General features: G+C 37.1%; 2 protein-coding genes across 2 annotated transcripts; both read left to right on the plus strand.

Annotated features, from left to right (window-relative positions):
* The first annotated feature begins 7176 nt into the window (after nt 1-7176).
* On the plus strand, nt 7177-12770 carry LOC104245124 (putative wall-associated receptor kinase-like 16). Its single transcript, XM_009800693.2, has 3 exons — nt 7177-8157; nt 11023-11193; nt 11435-12770. The coding sequence occupies exons 1-3, from the start codon at nt 7224-7226 to the stop codon at nt 12565-12567; spliced, it is 2238 nt and encodes a 745-aa protein (XP_009798995.1). The 5' UTR covers nt 7177-7223; the 3' UTR covers nt 12568-12770.
* Nucleotides 12771-13504: 734 nt separating this feature from the next.
* Nucleotides 13505-16745, plus strand: LOC104245126 (wall-associated receptor kinase 2-like). Its single transcript, XM_009800694.2, has 3 exons — nt 13505-14671; nt 14746-14910; nt 15410-16745. The coding sequence occupies exons 1-3, from the start codon at nt 13639-13641 to the stop codon at nt 16594-16596; spliced, it is 2385 nt and encodes a 794-aa protein (XP_009798996.2). The 5' UTR covers nt 13505-13638; the 3' UTR covers nt 16597-16745.
* Nucleotides 16746-23900: the final 7155 nt, after the last annotated feature.

A 23900-nucleotide genomic window follows, 5' to 3' on the forward strand; every position in this document is an offset into this window, starting at 1 on the left:
AAATAAATTTGGTCCAAAAAATTAATCAATCAATCGATCATTTGACCGAAGCCGAGTCGTGCGACGACGACGACGGCGCGAGGCTTTCCTTCTTCTCAACTCTTTAAGAGCTAGAAGAAGAGCAATTACTTATATACCCATCAAAAACCTCTTCCTCTTCCAATATGGGACAATGTCTCTTTGTCGGGGGAGGGGGGGGCTTAAAATTTCTCTTAAAAATTTTATTTCCCTCCATTTCCCATTCACCCTCTTTTAAGGCATATTAATGCTTAAAAACCCAACAATCGCCCATATGAATGGGGAATGGCTATATCACAGAAATATGTATGAAAAATTGTGTGATTTGCAAGCAAGGATTAATTGCATCTGGATAAGTAGGTTTCCTTTTGAACTTTCCGTAGTGAACTTATGTCGCATATACTTGGTCAATGGATAGATTTGATATCTTTGAACCGTCGAACTTTGGTGTATACCTAAGTCACACAACCAACCCTTAACCGCCTTTGGTTCTCATTGTTGTGTTCGTTTCAGCCATGAACACCTCCTGGTTTCATAAGTGCGTAGAGAACTAACCTTACAAAATTCTCCTTGAAGCGGCTAACACTTTACACATACATAGGTGATTCCTAAACGTGTCATCCCGTAGATACACTATTTGATATATCCCAAACCAAATTTAGAAATCATTAAAAAGCCTTAATGCTTTATCCTTGGTACTGAACATTGTCTCATCACGAGAATGGACCAAAATTTTAGTTGACAATGTTGAACCGTCATTAATGAATTTGTTTGATCTCCTTGAACCTAGATCTTGGGATCTTTAGTCTTCTAGGTAGAGTTACCGCCACAATGACTTGTTCTCGGCCATAGTCTCATTCCCCTTGATAATTTCTCAACTACCTCTCTAGTTAGGCCTTTTGTAAGTGGTTCCACCACATTATCACCTGACTTTACATAATCAATCGTGATAATTCCTCTTGAGAGTAATTGCCTAACAGTTTTATGTCTTCGTCATATATGACGAGATTTACAGTTATACATAACGCTCTCAGCCCTTCCAATTGCCGCTTGACTTTCACAATGTATGCATATTAGTGCCAACGGTTTGGGCCAAAATTGAATGTCTTCCAAGAAATTCCAGAGCCATTCAACTTTTTCACCGGCTTTATCTAAGGCTATGAATTCAGCCTCCATTGTAGAGAAGACAATACAAGTTTGTTTGAACGACTTCTAAGATATCGTTCCTCCACTAATAGTGAATACATATCCACTTGTGGACTTCGAATCAGCTGAACCGGTGATCCAATTTGCATCATAGTAAAAACGTTTAATATTCCATTGGATTTAATATTTATATTCTGTTATTAAAATGGATATTTAATAACATTTCTGTTAATATTTACTATTAACAAATAAATTTGGTCCAAAAAATTAATCAATCAATCATTTGACCGAAGCTGAAGCCGAGCGAGCGACGATGACGGCGTGAGGCTTGCATTCTTCTCAACTCTTTAAGAGCTAGAAGAAGAGCAATTGCTTATATACCCATCAAAAACCTCTTCCTCTTCCAATATGGGACAATGTCCCTTTGTCAAGGGGGGTAAACTTAAAAATTCACTTAAAATTTTCATTTCCATTCATTTCCCATTCACCCTCTTTTTTAAGTCATATTAATGCTTAAAAACCCAACACACCTACAAGTTATGACATATTTAATACTACAAGTTCTAATGGTAATTTCGGTATGTGGTGCAAGTTTTTCTTTTTTTCTTAAACACCGGTGTCTAGTGAAACATTACCGTACCAAATGAAACCGAGTATAATAGCTATCAAGGAATATTGTGAATTAATTTTGAGGAAATGACAACATTGTTGGGAATAAACCCCGTAAAAATAATATCCACGGTATTAGTGATAAACGCGGAACACTAAGTTATGGTTAAATCAGCAAAAATAGAAATGCAACAATAATGACCCTAAGATTTTACGTGGAAACCTTTCTGAATAAGGGAAAAAACCACGGCCAAGAAGAGCAACTGATATCACTATAGCGAGGATTTTACACTGTGTAGTAATGAGTACGAATATTCTTAAGACCACTACACCCTCAAAAGAAAAAAATACTCTTTTGCTTTTTCACATCACTACAATATCTCTCACACTCTATTTTTCTTCACAAACTATTTTCTTATAGTTTATGGAATACCTTGCTCTCTATATTTCACTCTTTGTTGGTGTGTAGAAATGAGAGTTAAGGCTCTCCTTTTATAGCCAAAACCTCACTCTCTAAAGCCTACAATATTTGACAATTTACACACCCTTTTCACAATTTCAACAAGGTTGGCTACCAAACCAAACCAAGTCAATAAAATTGGCTACCAAATTATACTAATTCAACAAGGTTGACTACCAAATCAAACCAAGTCAACAAAATTGGCTACCAAATCATTTGAATGAGATGGACACCATGTCAATCTCCCCCTCCAGTCTCATTCATCTAGAGGAGATAGCACTATCTTCTAGTTTGAGTGCATGCCGACAAGTTCTTTGCATAGCTCGAACTTGTCCCTTGGTACCACCTTGGTAAACATATCTGCAGGATTTTCACTCGTGTGAATCTTTTTGACTTGAAGTGATTCGTTCTCCACTTGCTTACGAATCCAATGATATCTGATGTCAATGTGTTTTGTTCTCGCATGGTACATGGAGTTTTTGCTCAGGTCTATTGCACTCTGACTGTTGCAATAGACAACATACTCCATCCGTCGCAATCCAAGTTCTTGAAGAAATCTCTTGAGCCATATCATCTCTTTGCCAGCTTCAGTAGCCGCAATATACTCCACTTTAGTTGTAGATAGTGCGACACACTTCTGCAACTTTGACTGCCATGATATAGCTCCTCCTGAAAAAGTAAACAAATATCCAGTAGTGAATTTTCTATTATCAAGGTCACCTGCCATATCAGAATTTGTATAGCCCTTCAAAAGTGGATTTGATCCTCCAAAACATAAGCATTCACGTGAGCTTCCTCTTAGATACCTGAATATCCACTTTACAGCTTCACAATGCTCTTTTCCTGGATTTTCGAGAAATCTGCTAACAACACCGACTGCATGAGCAATATCTGGTCGAGTGCATACCATTGCATACATCAAACTTCCGACGGCAGAGGAATAAGGAATCTTGGCCATTCTCTCTTTTTCCTCCGTTGTTGTTGGACACATCTTCGTGCTCAAGGAATCTTGTAGCCTTGTTCCCCCATAATAGACTCAAACTTTTTGTACCACTGTCTAGGAGCTTGCTTAAATCCATATAGACTCTTCTTAAGTTTGCATACAAGATTTTCTTTACCTTTTGCCTTGAATCCTTCAGGTTGTTCCACATAAATCTCCTCTTCTAAGTCATCGTAAAGAAAAGTAGTCTTCACATCCATCTGCTCAATCTCCAAATCAAGACTGGCAGTCAAACCAAGAACTGTCCGAATGGAGGACATTTTCACGAGAGGAGAAAATATTTCGTCAAAGTCAATACCTTTCCTTTGACAACCAATCTAGCTTTGTATCTGGGCTTCAAACTATGTTCTTCAGCTTTAACTTTGAACACCCACTTGTTCTTCAAAGCTCTTATGCCCTTAGGTAATTTCACCAACTCATAAGTATGGTTCTCATGTAGAGATTTCATTTTATCTTGCATGGCTTCAATCCATTGATCTTTGTGCTCATCTTCTATGGCCTCCGCATAACATTCAGGTTCTCCCCCATCAGTGAGTAATACATACTCATTGGGTGAATAACAGGAGGAAGGAGTACGAGGTCTAGAAGACCTCCTGAATTAAATATCTAACTCGTCCACAACTTCGTGAGTATGAGCATCTACCTCATCAACATTAGCATTGTTATCACCATCACCATCAATATGTTGACCTGGAATATGGTTCTGGGCATCACTATCATCATTGAGCCCACCAACACTATCCGCATTTTGTATGAGGAACTTTATCAAGATTAACTAAACCTTCAGAACTTGGAGATTTTAGCTTCTCTGCTTTGTTAATATCTTCAATGGTTTGATCCTCCGCAAAGATAACATCACGGCTTCTCACGACCTTCTTCTTAATTGGATCATATAGCCTATAACCAAACTCATCAAGGCCATAACCAATGAAGATGCACTGCCTTGTCTTGGCAGTTAATTTTGACCTCTCATCTTTAGGCACATGTACAAAAGCTTTGCAACCAAACACTTTCAAGTGGTCATAAGAAACATCCTTGTCATACCAAACTTTGTTTGGAACATCACTTTGCAAAGCAACTGTAGGGGATAGATTAATAACATGTGCGGCGGTTAACAAAGCCTCACCCCAAAAGAAATTCGACAACTTTGCTTCAGAAAGCAAACATCTGACTATTTCCATCAAGGTCCTATTCATCCTTTCTGCTAAACTATTAAGCTGAGGAGTCTTAGGAGGAGTCTTCTGATGTCTGATACCCTATTGTTTGCAGTATTCATCAAACGGTTCACAATATTTACCACCGTTATCAGTATGGGTACACTTCAGCTTCTTTCCAGTTTCTCTTTCAATTGAAGCCTGAAACTGCTTAAAGAAACCCAACACTTGATCTTTAGTCTTCAAGATGTAGACCCAAAGTTTCCTTGAACAATCATCAATAAAGGTAGCAAAATAAAGTGCACCACCCAAAGTTCTTGTCTTCATTGGACCACATAAATCTGAATGCACCAACTCAAGCAACTCTGTCTTTCTTGAAGGAGGATAAGACTGGAAAGAAACTCTTTTTTGTTTTCCAGCCAAGCAGTGCTCACATTTTTCTAATTTTGCACTTTCAAAATTTGACAACAATTTCTTCTTGTCTAGAACATTTAGTCCTTTCTTGCTAATGTGGCTAAGCCTCTTATGCCATAACGTTAAAGAGCTATTGATCTCAACGGCATTCACCATATCAACACAGGTAGAGGTCGTAGTCCAGTATAGACCACGATGCTTTTCCCCACGAGCCACAATCATGGAACCCTTAGTGAGCTTCCACTTTCTAGCACCATTGATACTGATATATCCCTCATCATCCAAAACACCAACAAAGATCAAGTGCAAACAAACATTAGGTGCATGTTTTACATTGTTTAAAACTAGTTTAGGTCCAATACTAGTTTCCAAACAAATCGTTCCAACACCAGCCAACCTAGATACAGTCTCATTACTCATACTCAAAGTTCCAAAGTCACCCTGAGTATAGGATGAGAGAAATTCCTTCCTTGAAGTCACATGAGATGCGGCACCACTGTCCACAACCTAGCTTGACTCATCACAAGCAATATTTATCAGATCCGCATCAAGGACTGTAACAAGATCTTCTGTACTGATGGTGGCCACACGATTGCCATCTTCTTTCTTTTCTTCCTTGTCTCTATTCTCCTTTTTCAAAATCCTACAGAACTTCTTTGTGTGCCCTTTCTTCCTGCAATGATAGCACTCAATATCTTTAAGTCTGCTTCTGGATTTGCTTATATTATGTTCTCTATTTTGAGAACCCCGATTCTTGCTTCTCCCCCTAGAGTCAGTCACCAAGACATCTAATGAGGAGGAACCCTGAGATTTTCTTCTCATCTCTTCATTTAGAAGGCTGCTTTTGGCAAGATCCATAGAGATCACACCATCCGGAGCAGAATTTGATAATGAAGTTATAAGAATTTCCCAAGAATCTGGTAGGGAACCAAGTAGAAACAAGCTTTGAATTTCTTCATCAAATTTAATGCCCATAGCAGATAACTGGTTCATGATTCCCTGAAAATTATTCAGATGATCTGTCATCGCGGAACCATCGTGGTATTTTAAACCCAACATCTGTTTTATCAGAAACATCTTGTTGTTTCCAGTTTTCCGAGCATACAGACTTTCAAGGTGCTCCCATAAGGTCCGAGCATGTGTCTCCTCAGAAATATGGTTCAAAATATTATCGTCAACCCATTGTCTAATAAAGCCGCAAACCTGCCTATGTAATAAATTTCACTCTTCATCTGATTTATTATCAGGCTTTATAGTGGTGAAGACAGGTTGATGAAAATTCTTGACATAGAGCAAATCTTCCATTTTGCCCTTCCAAATGACATAATTTGTGCCATTTAAAAGTAACCATTCTACTAGTGTTGACTTCCATCATTTATCACAACTACAAATACTATTTATTAGGAGACCAAAGTAATTCTTTTCTGATGTGGAAGTTCAGACTGTGCTGCAACTACAGAGCATACTCAGACAGAACCTTGACTTTGATACAACTTGTTGGGAATAAACCCCGTAAAAATAATATTCACGGTATTAGTGATAAACGCGGAACACTAAGTTATGGTTAAATCAGCAAAAATAGAAATGCAACAATAATGATACCAAGATTTTACGTGGAAACCTTTCTGAATAAGGGAAAAAACCACGGCCAAGAAGAGCAATTGATATCACTATAGCGAAGATTTTACACTGTGTAGTAACGAGTACGAATACTCCTAAGACCACTACACCCTCAAAAGAAAAAATACTCTTTTGCTTTTTCACCTTACTACAATATCTCTCACACTCTATTTTTCTTCACAAACTATTTTCTTATAGTTTATGGAATGTCTTGCTCTCTATCTTTCACTCTTTGTTGGTGTGTAGAAATGAGAGTTAAGGCTCTCCTTTTATAGCCAAAACCTCACTCTCTAAAGCCTACAATATTTGACAATTTACACACCCTTTTCACAATTTCAACAAGGTTGGCTACCAAACCAAACCAAGTCAATAAAATTGGCTACCAAATTATACTAATTCAACAAGAATAACTACCAAACCAAACCAAGTCAACAAAATTGTCTACCAAATTATTTGAATGAGATGGACACCATATCAAGCATTACTTGAAAACACTCTCCTATACAGATGTTATGCCAATTCATTACTAATGGATGAATATAAATAATTTGCTAATGCAAATCTCTTCATATAGTCTTTTCCTTGTTGGTTGTTGCGTGGGGAAAGGACTACTTGTACGAGTAAATGACAAATTTGCAAGACTCGTGTTGACTCTTTTTAACCAGTCCTTACGGCAGGATTCATTATTGGCCCTAACTGTTTGCGTCTTATTAATATATGATGAAAAATGATAAGCAGTAACTCGAACTAGAGTTTGTATCATCTTGGAAATTAAACTCAAAACCACATACCCCATCAAAAAATGGTTCTGCTTCCTCACCAAATAGTAGCTTGCTTTTATGTCTGTGGACTAATAATACTGACATTAGCCACGGCCCAAACTACTACTATTAATACCACCAAATTAATGCCGACATACACCATCACTAAAGCTGCCAATATAACAAAACGAGGATGCCGTAAGCAGTGTGGGAACCTTACGGTTCCATACCCATTTGGTATTGGTTTAGGTTCCGGTTGCGCCTTTGATTCAGGGTTCGAGATCAACTGCGACATTTCTAGTGATGGTTCACAGAAACCTCTCATAGGAAACATTGAAGTGTACGACATCTCCGATGCTGAAGTGCGCATCATCAGTACTGTCGCTCGGAGATGTTATACACCCACCGGAGCTATGGTCGAAAAAGGTTTCGGGTATACAAGATTACCACAATCAGGTCCGTATAGTTTCTCGGCGATGAACAGGTTTAGCGTCGTTGGTTGCGGCGACGCTGCTCTCATAACGGGACATAACTTTGAGTATGGCTGCAGAGCCAGCTGTAACAGTCGAGGGGATGTGAGGGAAGGAGAATGCATGGGCATAGGCTGCTGTCAAATACAGATACCTAAGGGCTTGAAATACTATAACATAAACATGCTTACCACAAGAAACCATAGCGATGTTTGGTATTTTAATCAATGTGGGTATGCATTTCTGGGCGAGGCAGATCGCTTCCGTTTCCGAGGCGTACAGGATCTAAGTGTTGCTAATTTTGGAACGAGGATTAGGGCCAGTTTGCCAATCGTGCTCGATTGGGCCATCGGAAGTGTTACATGCATTGATGCTAAGAAAAGAGATGATTATGCTTGCAGAAGGAATAGCAAGTGTGTTGATTCAGACACTGGTCTTGGTGGCTACCGCTGCAGCTGTAATGAAGGTTATGAGGGCAGTCCTTATTTAAGTCCAGGCTGCCAAGGTAGGACCATTCCCCCCCCCCCCCCCCCCCACACACACACAAAAAAAAAAAAATTGGAAAAAAAATCCTTCTTAGAAAATGTTTTTCACCGAAAATATGTTCTTGAAAAATGTTTTAGTGAAATTTTTAAATACTTGGAGATAATACGAAGTTAGAAGTCGAAATATCACTATATTATTAAGTGATATAGAGAGGTGTATAGGATTCCTCTACCTTAATAATATAGAGAGGCCTTTTGAGCGTTAAAAATGGAGACACTCATTGTTTCTTCATATAATGGGCCCTAAGAAGTGGGAAGATGTCGAACAGTTTTAATGTTGAGCAAAAGTAGTCACTAGTCAATTAAAATTAATATGAAAAGACAATATTACTCTTTTCTTTCCAAACGGAAATACTCCATTTTCAGATCCATTCCTTACTTCTCCACTTCTCCTTCTGCAATGGCGTTTTGGCGTCCGTATGAGTATTTTCATTATTTTCATATATGAAACCCAATTTTGAACAGAAGAAACGAAATGATTAATCATATAAATTTTATAAGCCTCTCATTTTCTTTTGTGTCTACTTTCAGGAGTTGAATTGCTTGGTTTCACTCATAATAATCACAGACGTGGGAGGACGTGAGTTTTGGTTTTCTAAAAGAAGTGACTTTTAGATTTTCTTAAACAACAGATAATTAGCAAAAATATGGTAAAAAGCCAAAAAGTTGAGGACAAAGATAATTGTGTTAAGGACATGTAGTCTTGAAGTCCTAAAGTTAAATTCAAAATTTAAGGACATGGTCTTGAACTTAGAGTTTCAAGTTCAAAAGTTAAGGAAATGTAGTCTTGAAGTCCTAAAGTTAAGTTCAATAGTTAAGGACACAAGTTCAAAAGTTAAGGCATGCAGTCCTTAACTTACAGTTACAAGTTCTAAAGTTAAGGACATGCAGTCCTTAACTTATAGTTACAAGTTCAAAAGTTAAGGACAAACAGTCCTTAACTTACAGTTACAAGTTCAAAAGTTAAGGACAATAGGTCATTAACTTTGATTTCCAAGTTCAAAAGTTAAGGACAGACAGTGACTTACAATTACACGTTCAAAAGTTAAGGACAAGCAGTCCTTAACTTACAGTTACAAGTTCAAAAGTTAAGGACGCTTGGTCCTGAAGTTTGAGTTCCAAGTTTAAAAGTTAAGGACATGTAGCCTTGAAGTCCTGAACTTAGAGTTCCAAGTTCAAAAGTTAAGGACATGTAGTCCTTAAGTCCTGAACTTAGAGTTCTAAGTTCAAAAGTTAAGGACATGTAGTCCTTAAGTTAAGTACAAAAGTTAAGGACATGAGCAGAAGGGTATTTTCGTATGAGCAATTAAAGTTTATTAAAGCAATGACTAAAAACTAAAGACATTTTAAACGATGACTTAAAAGTAAATAATGTGTTATTAGTGGCCAATCGTGCACTTCTCCCCCAAAAAAAGCCAAAATAGTAAGCGGAAAAAGGATACTCCTAAAAAATGATTCCAAGAAAGCAAATTACATAATCAATCGTGGATTAGGAGATTATTGTTTAAGAAATATAAATGTATAAAATAAAAATTTAAAAGTATGAAAAAATGTTTATTAGTTTTCTTTAAGTAGGGAAGAGATCCAAATTTGTCCATGTATTATCCAAAGTCTTAATTCGCTTTTCAATGCACTTTTCTTCTAATTGAAATAGGTGAATTCCATGTGTCCAAATTGATAAATAAATAAAAAATTAAAATTTACTATTTTTGACTAAATTTAAAATTACCTTCTGATTGGAGCTCATTCGGGTCAAGGATAAAAAAAAGACATTTTTAACGGATAGAAAGGTTTCTCAATTTCGATTAATAAAGGAATAAATTTGACCATTTTGTCCAAATAAAGTGAGTACCGTATGTCATTTTCATAAATGGAAAAGATTAAAGGAATTTAAAAAGTTACCTAGACAAGAAGGGTTTTGGAGGGAAGGATGCCGAGGGTCTATCGGAAACAGCTTCTCTATCCCAAGGTCAATGCCGGCCCGAGGGGGAGGCAGCTAAAGCAATTGCTTTAGCCCCCCTAGGCCCCCTAATTGAAGGCCCCAATTTTTCATTATTAGTTAATTTTATATTATTAAAAAATTATTATTATTAAATAGATATTAGATTTATATTTTTTTGGATATAAAAGTTATTTAGAAAAAATAGAGGTTATTTAGATAACTACTTAAATTTTATAATAAACATACAATATGGCAAAATAACTATTTGATGATGACATTGATAATAAAAAATAAAAAATAAAATCTCTTGTAATATTTTTTAAAGTAAATTATTTCTTATAAAGAGTAGATCAAGTCTTTTTATTAAATTCAAATAATTTTGAATTATTTCAAACGTATAAAATTATTTTAAAATCTACATTAGTAGTATAAAATTACGATCATTAGATGCTGGAAACTTATAAAAACGTTTTCTTAACTACAGATCTCTTATAATAAATTTTGAAACCTTGGTGAGTAGAGTTACTAGATATCTTCGATAGTGGACGCTAGCAGGTAACCAAGTGAATGGCCAAAATACGTACAAGACGGTCCATAAAACTATTATTAATAACAAAAAAAGAAAAGAAATCATAAATATATATAATTTTATTAAACAAAATTTTCTTCTAAATGTTCGGCTTTAGGCCACCAATTTTGTTGAGCCGCCTTTGCCCAGGGTAGGGATAAGGTCTGCATACACACTATCCTTCCCAGACCCCACTAGTAGGATTATACTGGGTTGTACCTTGACACCTTTTTTGTGAAGTGAAAAGCTTTATGCTCCATCCAACTTTCATTCATTAAAATGACGGTGGTATATATAATTGTTTGGTTTTGCTAGATATTGATGAATGTGCTGATCCAAACGCCAATTCGTGTGAAAAGACTTGCACAAACATCCCGGGAAGTTATATATGTTCTTGTCCTGATGGATATACCGATGATGGCAAAAAGGATGGCCGTGGTTGTGTTGCTCCCTACTCTGAATTTCCATGGATCAAGTTCTCTGTAGGTAAATATATTGGTTTGTATCTTTATTAATTAAGAAACAGAAGGAAAAAAACTCCAAATTTTTTGACATGATGATTATGAAAACTACTCATTTTTAATACAGAACTTTCTTTTATATGTATTTGAAAGATTCGTCAGCATGCATGTACATTCAAAAGCAAAATGAATGTGTACAATCATGTACTTTAATTTTGATCTAGTTGAAGTAGACATTAAAAGTTCAATTCCACATAATTACACAGGCACTGGAGTTGGCTTTATGTCCCTAGTGGTTGTGATCACTTGGCTCTATTTCAGCATCAAGAAAAGAAAATTGATTAAAATCAGGGAGAAATTCTTCCAACAAAATGGTGGTTTATTATTGAAACATAGAATCTCCACTAACGAGGGTGGTGTGAATGCAACAAAAATTTTTACAGCTGAGGAGCTCAAGAAAGCTACAAACAATTATGCCAATGAAAGAATTCTTGGCCGTGGTGGCAATGGGATTGTATATAGAGGTGTGCTACATGATAATCGCATAGTTGCCATTAAAAGATCCAGATTTGTGGACGAGAGTCAAATTGATCAGTTTATCAATGAGGTGCTTATTCTTACTCAAGTCATGAACCATCGAAATGTGGTGAGACTCTTTGGGTGTTGTTTGGAAGTAGAAGTTCCTTTGTTGGTTTATGAGTATGTCTCAGAAGGAACTCTTTATGCGCATATTCACAACCAACGTGGAGGGGCGCCTTGGTTATCATGGCAAAATCGTTTGAGAATTGCGACAGAGATAGCCAGTGCACTTGCTTACCTTCATTCATTCGCGTCCATGCCTATATTTCATAGGGACGTCAAGTCTGCCAACATATTGTTAGATAATGATTACACAGCTAAAGTTGCAGATTTTGGATCTTCAAGGTTAATACCTCTAGATCAAACACATGTGGCTACATTAGTTCAAGGGACGTTAGGGTACTTGGATCCTGAATATTTCAGTACAAGTCGATTGACTGAGAAAAGTGATGTTTATAGCTTCGGGGTAGTTCTAGCTGAACTTTTGACAGGGTTGAAACCTATTATTAGAGCTAGAAACGACGAGGACATGAATTTGGGCGATTATTTTTTGATGTCCATGAATAGGAATATCTTGTTTCAGATTCTTGATCGTCATGTTTTGAGGGAAGGGAGTCTTGAGCAACTTCAAAAGATGGCTGAGCTTGTGAAGAATTGTCTTCAATTGCTAGGAGAAGATAGGCCTACAATGAAAGAAGCGGCCGGTGAACTTGAAGGCTTGCAGAAGTTAATTAGGAACCCTTGGTCTAATCAACATGGAAATGAAGAGAATGAGGATGAATCTTCAGATCTTTATACCATTCCAATTAACTCTAGTTAATGCGTAATTCTATCTGGAAAACAGATTTCGGATAGTTCTCATATAACATGTATATCCTACTCTTCCCATCCCTATATTTCTTTCATATTGAATGTACTGCTACATTGTACGTTCCTTCCTTTCCTCTCAATTTAATCAGTCTTACTTCAAAAATTTCAGTCTGCAAATGATTAGTGACAAAAAGAAATAGTAAATGATGCAAATACCAGAAATACAATTGAAAAATTATTAATTACGTGTCCTTTTCGTTGACCTTTCAAGCTCAAACGGTTAGCTGTATCAATTGTGCTAAATAAATACAATAAGTACTACTAGTAATACTTATGTGAGGGTGGTCATTGTTTGCCAAGTTGGATATTAGGGGTTCACAATAATGCATGTTCATCTCCTTACATATCCTATCCTTATTTATATGAAACCAAATAATTTAAGTATAAATGTTAAAATTAAAGTGAAAATGCATAAAATTGACCATGATAAATTAGATGACATATGTCTTGGTTTAAACATCTGGTGTAGATACCTATTGTCCGCTTTTGGCCAAATCTGCATGGTTTTTCCCAAAAGGCCTCACACAATTAAGAGATTCTCCCATCTTATATATAGACTTTTAATTTTTTTGAACTACCAATGTGGGACTTTGATCACACGTTCAAGAGTGACAAAACTTGCAAGACTCGTGTTTAGTCGTGCCTTTTAGATACTACGTAAATTGAAGTGGTCAACGATGTCATGCCTTTTAATTTAATTTGGTTTCCGAATCTTCTTATCCACATAGGACTCAACGTCGTGTACTCTTCTTAACCAATGGTGAACGCATGACTTATTATGAACAGATAGTTGACCCCAAGTCTTTGCATTTTATTAGTAGTATGTAAAATCATACTCCCTCCATTTCAATTTATGTTAATCTATTTCCTTTTTGATCTGCCAAAAAGAATGATCTCTTTCCTTATTTGGAAATAATTTACCTTTATGCAATGATTTATAGCCACACAAAATATATGAGCCTCATTTTATACCACAAGTTTAAAAGTCTGCTCTCTTTTCTTAAACTCCGTGCCCAGTCAAATGAGTTCACATAAATTGAAACGGAGGGAGTATATAGTTGTAGTGAGTTGTTACTCCAACCATAGTTTGCATCATTTTGGAAACTCAAAAACCATGTACCAAAAACAAATGATTTTGCTTCCTTACCAAATTGTTTGTTTGTACGCTTGTATACTGACATTAGCCATGGCCCAAACCATTACTAATAGCACCGGCACCAGAACCAGCACCAACACCACTAAAGCTGGCAATATTGCAAAACCAGGATGCCGTAAGCAGTGTGGGAACCTTACGGTTCCATATCCATTTGGTATTGGCATAGGATCAGGTTGCGCCATTAATTCAGGGTTCCAGATCAACTGCAGTACTTCTACTGATGGTTCACAGAAACCCCTCATAGGAAACCTTGAGGTGTACAACATATCCGATTCTGAATTACGCGTCTCCAATGCCATTTCGTGGCGATGTTACACCTCCACCGGAGCCGTGCGCGCTGAATTTCAGCTTGGTTGGACCCGTTTGGGAAACTCAACTTATCCTTATAGTTTCTCTTCCCGAAACAGGTTTACCATCGTTGGTTGCGACGACAATGCTCTAATCAGGGGGCGTAACTTTGAGTATAACTGCTCCACCAGCTGTAACAGCACGAGGGATGTGATAGAAGGAGAATGTACGGGCAATGGCTGTTATCAGGTACAAATACCCAAGGGATTGAAATACTTTGCGCCCACGATTTCTAGCACGCGAAACCATACGGATGTTTGGTATTTTAATCAATGTGGATATGCATTTCTAGGCGAGGCAGATAGCTTTTATTTCCGAGGTCTACAGGATCTAAGTGATATTACTTTTTTTAAGAGGACTAAGGCCAGTGTCCCCATTGTGTTGGACTGGGCAATTGGCAATCTTACGTGCATTCAAGCTCGGAAAAGCAAGGATTATGCTTGCAGGGAAAATAGCGAGTGTGTTGATTCAGACACTGGCCTTGGTGGCTACCGCTGTCGCTGTACTGAAGGTTATGAGGGCAATCCTTATCTCAGTCCAGGCTGTCAAGGTAGGACGATTAACGGATTAAAATGTTGCTCAATTTCGAATAATATAGAAATATGACGGTGTTGGTTTTGCCAGATATTGATGAATGTGCTGATCCAGACACGTGCGAAAAGAACTGCACAAACACTCCGGGCAGTTATATTTGTTCTTGTCCTGATGGATATATCGATGAAGGCAAAAAGGATGGGCGTGGTTGTGTTGCTCCCTACTCTGAATTCCCATGGATCAAGTTCTCTGTAGGTAAATATCTTGGAAAACTTTCATAACGACGAATACTAGCTAGTGAAAAATCAAGTATGTGGTTCTTGTTCTGTTTCCATAATATACGAATGTTGTCACTTCAACTCAAACTATTTTTGCTAACATCTTTAATTAACAAAATATTTGAATTCTAATTAGATTTTTCTCTTGTATGATAGTACATCATACACACACCACACATGTGGCAAAACAGTTTTTTTTCCCCTGTATTTTTTTTTAAAAATTAAGAAGTTAAAAAACACCAAATATTTGGTATGATGATTATGATCTAGGACCTAGAACTACTCTTTTTTTTTTTCAGAAATCCGGACTATGTAATTTGAATGATAGAGAACTTTCTTTTATGTGCTTGAAACAGCCACTTGGAACACCAATTCGTGTTCAGCATATACATTCAATAGCAAAATGAATGTACAATCACGTAATTTTGATCTTGTTGAAGCAGACAATAAAAGTTCAATTCCATTAATTATTACAGGTACCGGAGTTGGCTTGATCTCCCTGGTAGTTGTGATCACTTGGCTCTATTTCAGCATCAAGAAAAGAAAATTGATGAGAGTCAGGGAGAAATTCTTCCAACAAAATGGTGGTTTACTGTTGAAACATAGAATCTCCACTAACGAGGGTGGTTTAAAAGCAACAAAAATTTTCACAGCTGAGGAGCTCAAGAAAGCTACAAACAGTTATGCCAATGACAGAATTCTTGGTCGCGGTGGCAATGGGATTGTATATAGAGGCGTGCTACGTGATAATCGCGTAGTTGCCATTAAAAGATCTAGATTTGTGGACGAGAGTCAAATTGATCAGTTTATCAATGAGGTGCTTATTCTTACTCAAGTCAACCATAGAAATGTGGTGAGACTCTTTGGGTGTTGTTTGGAAGCAGAAGTTCCTTTATTAGTTTATGAGTTTGTGTCTGAAGGAACACTTTACGAGCACATTCACAATCAACGTGGATCGGATTGGTTATCTTGGCAAAACCGATTGAGAATTGCAGCAGAAATAGCCACTACACTCGCTTACCTTCATTCATTTGCGTCCATGCCTATAATTCATAGGGACGTCAAGTCTGCCAACATACTGTTGGATAATGTTTACACATCTAAAGTGGCAGATTTTGGAGCTTCAAGGTTAATACCTCTAGATCAAACACATGTGGCTACATTAGTTCTAGGGACATCAGGGTACTTGGATCCTGAATATTTTCGCACAAGTCAATTGACCGAGAAAAGTGATGTTTTCAGCTTTGGAGTCGTACTAGCAGAACTTCTAACGGGATTAAAACCTGTTTCTAAGGATAGAAACGGTGAGGACAAGAATTTGGCCGATTTTTTTGTTATGTCCATGAATAAGAATAGCTTGTTTCAGATTCTTGATCGTCGTATTTTGAGGGAAGGGAGTCTTGAGCAAATTCAAAAGATGGCTGAGCTTGTGAAGAATTGCCTTCGCGTGCACGGAGAAGATAGGCCTACAATGAAAGAAGTGGCCATTGAAATTGAAGGTCTGAGGAAGTTAACTGGGATCCCTTGGTCTAACCAAAATGAACAAGAAGAGAATGACCAGAATGAATTATCAGATCTTTACACAATTCCAATTAACTCCTATGGAAATTCCCCCATTTCGGACAGTTCTCGTATAATGCATCCTACATATAGTCCAAGTTGATCCAAAATATAGGGCACTAATACTGTCCCATCCCTTTGTTTCTTCCATATTGAATGCTCTAATGTATTTTCCTTCCCTTTTGATATTGCGATTGTTCGACCTTTATTTTTTTAATGAATTTTTACATTCCTATGCCACATAGGAAACCTTATTACCCTTAATGTTTAAGGTTTGACTTAATTACACTTAGTATACCATATTACCATTTCTATACCATAGTGTATTTTAAGGGTACAATTAATGCTGCCAAACAAAATCAGTTAGAGCTTATTGCAAATTCTCGTGTTGTGCCTCACGTTTCCAGTTCCTTGAGGATTCATGACGTGGCTGCTGACTAGGATAGCTGATTGGGCATCGGAAGTGTTCATAACAACTTCTCACAACTACTGGCAAGAATTAGTCAAAGGTTAGGCTAAGTAATAGCTACATCCTAAAACATTGGCAATGAATAGCTAAATCCTACCAAACAAACTAAAGATTAGGAGAATATGAGTATTCAACCCCTAATTTAATTCTCCAATTTTATGCTTGTCCGTTTCTAAAATTCAGATTCGCCCAAAAAAAATCGCACACATTTAATAAAATCTTCAATCCTATAAGTTCAGACGGTTGCGGAAGCCAAATGCATATAGTGTGAATGAGTCACAACTACTATACCAAAAATTATGACAGCCACCAAATAAAAAATAAGACAATAAAGCAATAATAAAAGGAACACCAAAATTTACGAGGTTCGGCCAATTTTGCATACTTCCTCGGACACAACCAATATTTTTATTCCACTCCAAAAATACAAGTGAAATAATACTAAAGAGAGAAGATACAAATGTCTTAAGAAGATAAGAAGGCAAATGAGAGGTGTATTTCAATCCTAAACATTAGGCCTCCTTTTATAGGTGAGTTTCCATAAACATTTTGCCCACAACCGATGTGGGACTTTAGCAATCAACAAATCTCCACCTTACAAAATTCCACATCTTCAATTTTCTCTCAGTAACAAATTTTGGTTGTGTCTTCATCTTCAATCTTCAGTGTTCAACAATGTTGATCAAATCCAAACAATGTTGAAACTTGACCGCAGTCACCACTTTTGTCAGCATATCAGCAGGATTCTCTGTAGTATGAATTTTCTTCACCGTGACTCCACTTTCTTCAATGATTTCTCGTACGAAATGATATCGAACATCAATGTGCTTCGTACTTGCATGATAAACTTGGTTCTTCACTAATTGAATAGCACTTTGACTATCACAAAAAATTGTGATACCTTTTTGTTCAACACCAAGCTCCTTTAGCAATCCTTGAAGCCAAATTGCTTCCTTCACAGCCTCTGTAATAGCCATATACTCTGCCTTTGTTGTAGACAAAGCAACTATTGACTGCAAAGTAGACTTCCAACTAACTGATGCCTTTGCAAAAGTAAACACATAACCAGTAGTTGATCTTCGTTTGTCCAGATCACCCGCAAAATCTGAGTCACAATATCCAACTACATACTGATTGTCTTCCTGCTTAAAAACTAATCCAACATCTACAGTATTATGAATTTACCGTAGAATCCACTTTCCAGCTTGCCAATGCTCCTTTCTGGGATTATGCATATATCTGCTAATAACTTCAATAGCTTGTGAAATGTCAGGCCTCGTACAGACCATTGCATACATCAAGCTACCAACAGCATTTGCGTATGGTACCTTTGCCATATACTCTCGTTCAGCTTCATCCTTTGGCGACATAGTAGTATTTAGCTTAAAATGGGGAGCAAGTGGAGTACTAACTGGCTTAGTCTTCTCATCTATGCCAAAATGTTGTAGTACTCTTTTCAAATATTCTTTCTGAGATAAACAGAGTTTTTTTGAACGTCTATCTCTTATTATCTCTATGCCAAGAATTTTCTTTACCTCACCCAGATCCTTCATCTCAAACTCCTTCTTCAGTTGAAACTTCAACTTATCAATTTCTTCCGAATTCTTGGAAGCTATCAACATATCATCAACATATAGGAGAAGATATATAAAGGAACCATCTTTAAGCTTGCGCAAATACACACAATGATCGTATTTGCTTCTCTTGTACCCTTGCTGCAACATAAACTTGTCAAATCGCTTGTACCACTGTCTAGAAGATTGTTTCAATCTGTACAACGATTTTTCAAGTTTGCACATCATGTTTTCTTTTCCAGCAACTTTGAATCCTTTTGGCTGAGTCATGTAGATTTCTTCCTCCAAGTTTCCATGTAAAAACGCAGTTTTTACATCCATCTGAACTAGTTCCAAATCCAACTGTGCTACCAAAGCCAACATAATTCTAATGGAGGAATGTTTCACAACTGGAGAAAATACTTCATTGTAATCAATTCCCTCCTTTTGAGCATATCCTTTGGCCACCAATCTTGCTTTGTAGCGAAATTTTCTTGGTTAGGAAATCCTTCTTTCTTTGCAAATACCCATTTGCACCCAATTGCTTTCTTTCCCTTCGGGAGATTGGCCAATCTCCATGTATGATTCTGATGAAGGGATTGTATTTCATCATTTATGGCAATCCTCCACTTATCTTCTTCTAAACTTTGGACTGCGTCTTTATAAGTGGTAGGAACATCATCAGCTACAATTGAGGCGGCACAAGCAACCGTCTCTATAAGATGAACAGGTTTTGTTATTGTCCTTTTTGGCCTGTTGGTTGCAATTGATTCAAGTTGTTGTTGAGGTTCCTGAGTTGGAATCTCCCTCTCTACTGGCTCTTTTTCCAGAGGATAATCTTCATTTGTTTCCTCCTCTGCTTCTTGTGTAGGAAAAATAAATTTTCCCTCAAACTCCACCTGCTTAGAAGCACCCTCATTTTATTTGGTATCTTTTGTTACCTTATTTACCATAGCAGATTCATCAAAGGTAACATCCATGATGAATATTACTTTCTTTGTCATAGGACACCATAAGCGATATCCTTTGACTCCAGAAGTAATCCCCATAAAAATAGCCTTTTTTGCCCTTGGATCCAATTTTGACTCTGTCACATGATAATATGCAGTTGATCCAAATACGTGCAAAGAGTCATAATCTACAGCAAGCTTTCCATACTATTTTTCAAATGGTGTCTTGCCATTAATAGCAGCAGATGGCAGACGATTAATGAGGTGGCATGCATATGTAACTGCCTTAGTCCAAAATTTTTTGCCCAAGCCAGCATTGGACAACATACACCGTACCTTCTCCAGCAAGGTCCGGTTCATACGTTCTGCCTCTCCATTCTGTTGTGGTGTATGTCTGACAGTAAAGTGTCGGACGATGCCATCATTTTCACAGACCTTATTGAAATGATCACTTTTGTATTCACCTCCATTGTCCGTGCGAATACACTTGATCCTCCTGCCTGTTTGATTCTCCACCATCGTCTTCCATTTGAGAAAAATTCCCAACACTTCATTTTTGCTCTTCATTGTATACATCCACACTCTTCGGGAAAAATTATCAACAAAGGTTACAAAATAGTATTTCCCACCCAATAAAGGTGTTTTGGAAGGACCCCAAACATTAGAGTGTACATAATCCAAAATGCCTTTATTCTTATGGATCGCTGTACCAAATTTAACCCGTGTCTGTTTCCCTTTAACACAATGCTCGCAAAACTCCAAGTTGCAAGCCTTTACTCCTTTTAACAATCCTTGATCTGATAAAGTTTTCAAGGATTTTCCTCCAGCATGTCCCAAGCGCATGTGCCATAGCATGGTTGCTTCTGCCTCTTTTTCGTCATTGGATGTTACTGTCGTTGTCCCAATAACTGTACTACCGCGATAACGGTACATGTTATTGTTCTTCCGATTGGACTTCATTACCACTAGTTAACCGGAGCATACTCTCATCACTCCATTTTTTGCAATGATTTTGAACCCTTTTGATTCTAGAGCTCCCATAGATATGAGGTTTTTCTTCAAATCCGGTACATATCGAACATCTGTTAATGTTCTGATCATTCCATCATGGTTCCTTAATCGTATTGAACCAATGCCATATGAGGTAAGAGGGCTATTATTCGTTGTGTGGATGACTCCATATTCTCCTTCTTGAAAATCCACGAACCAGTCCCTGTTGGGACACATATGATAGCTACAAGTCGAGTCCATTAGCCATATGTCTGCTGATGTTGATGGCTCTGTTGTAACTAATGAGAAGTCTGAATCATCACAATCAACTACATTTGAATCCATAATGGCTTTTCCATTGTTATGTTTGGCCTTATTCTTCAACTTCGGACAGTCTTTCTTCCAGTGTCCCTTTTCTCGACAAAAGGCACATTCATCTTTGCTGGGTCTAGATCTTGACTTGGATCTTTCCTTCTTTGTCCTCATTTGATTTTGAGGACGACCCCTCACAACCAGTGCTTCTCCTTCTCCGCCCTTTTGTTTTTCTCCCTTTCTTTGTTCATAGCTGTACAAAGCCGAACAAACTTCTCTGAGAGAAATTTCGTCATTCCCATGGAGTAGAGTAGTTTCAAGGTGCTCGTACTCATCAGGAAGTGACCCCAACAACATCAAGGTCAAGTCACCATCATCAAAAGTTGCATCCATATTTTGCAAATCTGTGACCAACTTATTGAAACTGGTGATATGTTCGTTCATTGTGGTACCATGAACATAGGTGAAGCTAAACAGTCTCTTCTTCATGTACAATTTATTTTGACTGTTTTTCTTCAAAAATTTATCCTCCAGTGCTTTCCATAATTTACTTGCAGAAGTTTCTTTTGTGTATGGATATTTCTGCTCTCTAGCAAGGTAGGATCGAATAGTACCGCAAGCAACACGGTTGATAATTCTCCAATCTTCTTATCCAATAACATCTGGTTTCTTTTCTTCAATGGCCAGATCTAGCCCTTGTTGAAAAAGGACATCTAGAACCTCGCCTTGCCACATCCCAAAATGTCCGGACCCGTCAAAAATTTCTACCGCAAATTTCGCATTTGACACAATTCTTGTCATAAGCGAAGATGCCAATGATGACGTATTGTTGACACTTGATGTAGATTCTTCTTGTTTATTGTCTCCCATCTTTGACACAAATATTATTTAATAGCTGACGACACAAATCAAGATTATTTCCTTTCTGGTGTGGAAGATCAGACTAAGCTGCAACCACAGAGCATACTCAGACAGAACCTTGACTCAGTTACCAAGATAAATCTTTTCTGATGTGGAAGATCAGACTATGCTGCAACCACAGAGCATACTTAGACAGTACCTTGGCTCTGATACCAATTGTTGCGGAAGCCAAATGTATATAGTGTGAATAAGTCACAACTACTATACCAAAAATTATGACAGCCACCAAATAATAAATAAGACAATAAAGCAACAATAAAGGGAACACCAGAATTTACGAGGTTCGGCTAATTTTGCCTACTCCTCGGACACAACCAATATTTTATTCCACTCCAAAAATACAAGTGAAATAATACTAAAGAGAGAAGATACAAATGCCTTAAACAGATGAGAAGGCAAATGAGAGGTGTGTTTCAATCCTAAACATTAGGCCTTCTTTTATAGGGGAAAAATCCCTTCCAAACTTAACTCCCAACCAATGTGGGACTTTGGCATTTTGCCAAACTTCAACAAATCTCCATATCACCATGTATATCAATGTATATCACTAATTAATCTAACCTGCTAGTGCGTGGGATTGAGGTTCGATTGTAGCTTGTAGCTTAATTAGTATTTTCGACATTGCTACAATAGTCGTTTTTGATTTGTGAAAACAGAAAATAAAGCATCTACAATCAGAATACAAATAATCTACAATTTATTTACAAAATATCTACAAACTGGGTACATTGAATTTTTATATCCCAATTCTCATTCAATTGTAGCATAATTGGGATTTTTGACATAATTGAATTTTTCAGAAGATTTGTAGAAGTTTTAGCCGTTTTTTATTTGTGAAAACATAAAATAAAGCATCTACAATCAGAATACAAATAATCTACAATTTATCTATAATTTCTGCAATATGTCTTCTTCTTCTTCTTCTTCTTCTTCTTCTTCTTCTTCTTCTTCTTCTTCTTCGAGTTTCAATCTGAAATTCAGTCAAAACCAAGTCTAATCTTCACCAAAACCCCTCAAAATTGAGATATAAACTCCAAACCATATTCCCGATTATTTTCAACAACACCCAATCCAAACAAATAATAATTTTTGAAAACCCAAATTGAATTCAAAGCTTTCAAGCTTTTTAATGGTTGTCAATGGTGGAATTGATGCTCTCTTTTCATTTGCTTTGTATTACTGAAATTTGCGATTGAGAAATAGAGAGATGTAGAGAGAATGTCGACGAACTGAGCTTTTGCAGAACTGAGAGAATGTCGACGAATTGAGCTTTTGCAGCAGTAGACCTCCGTCGAGAATAATGGCGGCCATAGTGACGGGGATGCCTCAAAGACTTTAGAATGTCAATATTTCGACGGTGAACAATAGATGACTGTTGGCCTTGTGTTACCTTCACAGGACCATCTACGATATCTGCAATGGATAAGAAAGACTTCATACTACTATTGTCGACTCGAATGGTATAACAATTGTAGAAAAATCGTGAACATGACGGGTAAATATGAAACTATGCACATTTTTGGTAATAAAGTTTCATAGATGGTATAGAAAAGAAACAGTCTCTTTTTTTAAAGGTTAGTGAAATCGGAAACAGAAACGGACCCACGATTTGAAGGTTGGGGTGCACTTTTGAATTTAACCAAAATATATGCTTTGTGTATATATAAGGTGTCCATCACTCATATATCACTATTTTCTAAAAATATATATATGCATACATAAAAAATTTGCCGAACTTTACAGGTGCCGGTGACCCCTCAAGGTATAGCATAAGTCTCCCTCTGATCAGAAATAACCTCTTTATCCTAACTGAGCTATATATACCTCTAAAATAGCATGCATTTGAATGACCCTTGTAAGAGCATCCAGATAAAATTGGAACAATATACAGAAAATTAAGATTGATGCGCAAAAATGATGCATACAAATATAGTATTTGAATGTGATATACGAGATAGTGTTGTTCATTTGGATCGGATATTCGAAATCCGAACCGATCCGTCAATTTCGGATTATGGATTTCGGATTGGATCGGATTTCGGATTGTGTTTAATAAATTTCGGATTTCGGATTGGTATAATTTTAATCCGATTCGATCCGATCCGATTCGATCCAAAATTCGAAATTATTTGGGCATGTATAAATACTAAACTTTAGTTTTGGATAGTTAGTACTTCCTTTACATTTTCCTCCAAGTTATTACCTTTACAAT

This window comes from Nicotiana sylvestris, chromosome 12, assembly GCF_000393655.2.
Source record: "Nicotiana sylvestris chromosome 12, ASM39365v2, whole genome shotgun sequence".
NCBI lineage: Eukaryota > Viridiplantae > Streptophyta > Magnoliopsida > Solanales > Solanaceae > Nicotiana > Nicotiana sylvestris.